Here is a 2,288-nt window from a genome sequence, read left to right as displayed (position 1 = left end):
GGCCCTCGAGCCAGCTGAAGTGTCCTCGTTTGTACACACCACTAAGTAACTCAGGGGCCTGGTTCCAGAGGAGGACAGGTCTGGGTTCGAATCCTGCCCTTTACCCACGGGTGGCCCGAATAATAACCGGGGCACATTTCCCTCTGTGTCTGTTTGGGAGATGGGCTAATAAAGACTCACTGATGAGAGGGTTGGAGGGGTCTCCCCTGAGCTCCCTGCCTTAGAGCAGACAGACCTTTTGCTGTTCTCCCCCTTCTCCCTGCACCCCCCCCCCGCCCCACCCCCGTGGCCCCAGGAGGGCTGTGTGGATCCCTGTGGCCTGGAGGGCTGGGAATAAATAAAGCAAACACTTCCATACAGAGATCCCGGGTCCTTAACGCAGCCCTAGGACACAGGTGTGGTCCTTACACTCATTTGGCAGATGAGGCGACAGAGAGCTGGCAGATGTGCCCAAGTCACTCAGCTAGTGGGGGTTGGGGGGTGGGGGGATGTTTTAAACCAGCCAGTCTCTCCGGGGTCCGTGCTGGTAGCAGCTACACAGTCTGCAAGGTGTTAGGGCCCAACCTCCCGTGGAGGGTGGGGTGGGGGCGACAGCTTGGCTCTCTGTGTGAGACAGTCATCCTGCTCTTGGGGAGCTCACAGTCCAGGGGAAGAAACAGAGTTTCCATCCTGGGGGGTGGGAGCCCCAAAGAGAGTGCTGGGACCCAGAGTGGAGGAGGGGGACCTGAGCAGGCAGCATTCGGCTGAGACTGAAAGGGGAGGACGCTACCAGGCAAGAGCTTGGTGTGCAGGGCCGTGCAGGAGGCGCCAGGAAATGTTTCTTGACTAAATGGAAGTGTGAGGGAACCGCCAGCATCAGGCCCAAGTGCTGGACGCTCCACGAGACCGGCCCTCTCTCCTCCAGGCGCTGGGGCTGCTGGTGTGGGCCCTGATCGCCGACACCCCGTACCACCTGTACCCGGCCTACGGCTGGGTGATGTTCGTCGCTGTCTTCCTCTGGCTGGTGACAATCGCCCTCTTCGTCCTCTACCTGTTTCAGCTGCACATGAAGTTGTACATGGTGCCCTGGCCGCTGGTGGTGAGTGTGGATGGGGGGTGCTCCAGGCTGAGCTGTGGGTGTGACCTCCCCCAAATGAGAGGTGGCCGTGGGATGGCTGCAGTCCTGGGGCCCTCCGCTAGCCCGCAGAGCTGGGGGTAGGGGGGTGGGGGTTGGATGGCTTGGTGGCCAGTTTTTCCGGGCACTGGGAGCGGAGCCAGGAAGCTCACGGGCCTGGCTTTCTCGGGGGGAAGGGAGTAGAGATCAGGGGCTGTTGGCCGGAGAGACCAGAGGCCATCTGGAGTCATACATATACTGTTTCTTTTGGGGGCAGTCGGAGTTTGAGCCCGTGTGGCAGAGGGTCTCTGGAGGCTGGGCTGGCAGGAATACCCAGGCTGCCTGGTGCGTGCGGGGCGGTGCGTGCCGGGCGGTGCGTGCCGGGCGGTGCGTGCCGGGCGGTGCGTGCCGGGCGGTGCGTGCCGGGCGGTGCGTGCCGGGCGGTGCGTGCCGGGCGGTGCGTGCCGGGCGGTGCGTGCCGGGCGGTGCGTGCCGGGCGGTGCGTGCCGGGCGGTGCGTGCCGGGCGGTGCGTGCCGGGCGGTGCGTGCCGGGCGGTGCGTGCCGGGCGGTGCGTGCCGGGCGGTGCGTGCCGGGCGGTGCGTGCCGGGCGGTGCGTGCCGGGCGGTGCGTGCCGGGCGGTGCGTGCCGGGCGGTGCGTGCCGGGCGGTGCGTGCCGGGCGGTGCGTGCGGGGCAGTGCGTGCGGGGCGGGGTGTGCAGGTGTTGTGTGCGGCTCTGTGTGGGCGGGGCTGTGTGTGCGGGGCGGTGTGTGCGGGGTGGTGTGTACAGGATGCGCTCGGGTGCAGCAGGGCGTCCATCCGCTGCCTCCAGGGTGGCCCCTGCAGCGGGCGAGGGTGGAGTCCCAGGTTGGCCCAGGTCAGGCTCCCCAGGACAGAGCGGGCACAGGAAGTGCCCGGGCCGGACGCAGAGAAAGCGCTGGCTTTTTTCTCTGACCCGGAAAACGCCTGCAGCTGGGCTCTGAGCCTCTCGGCGAGCAGAGAGGAGAGAGAGGCACATGATTGTAAGACAAGCAAGGCTGGGACTAGGCCGCATTGTTTGCAATTCAATGACTTTTTAAACGGAGGAAACGTGAGTCATCCTCAAGACAGACCGGGTTTGTTGGATCTTGACATCACTGGCAGGAGCCAGGCAGCGTTTGCAGCAGGAGCCGGGCTTGCAGGGAAGGTCCTGGGCGA

General features: G+C 65.2%; 1 protein-coding gene across 1 annotated transcript in view; it reads left to right on the top strand.

The window, feature by feature from the left end:
• Positions 1-2,288, top strand: part of PLLP (plasmolipin) — a 16,806-nt gene that overhangs the window by 11,989 nt on the left and 2,529 nt on the right. The window contains exon 3 of the mRNA XM_015558783.1: positions 905-1,078. Within this exon, the coding sequence (XP_015414269.1) occupies positions 905-1,078 (174 nt within the window). The remainder of the gene's footprint in view (positions 1-904; positions 1,079-2,288) is intronic.

The sequence above is a fragment of the Myotis davidii genome, unplaced genomic scaffold (assembly GCF_000327345.1).
Source record: "Myotis davidii unplaced genomic scaffold, ASM32734v1 scaffold590, whole genome shotgun sequence".
In the NCBI taxonomy this organism is placed as follows: domain Eukaryota; kingdom Metazoa; phylum Chordata; class Mammalia; order Chiroptera; family Vespertilionidae; genus Myotis; species Myotis davidii.
This window is presented reverse-complemented; position numbering and strand designations above follow the sequence as displayed.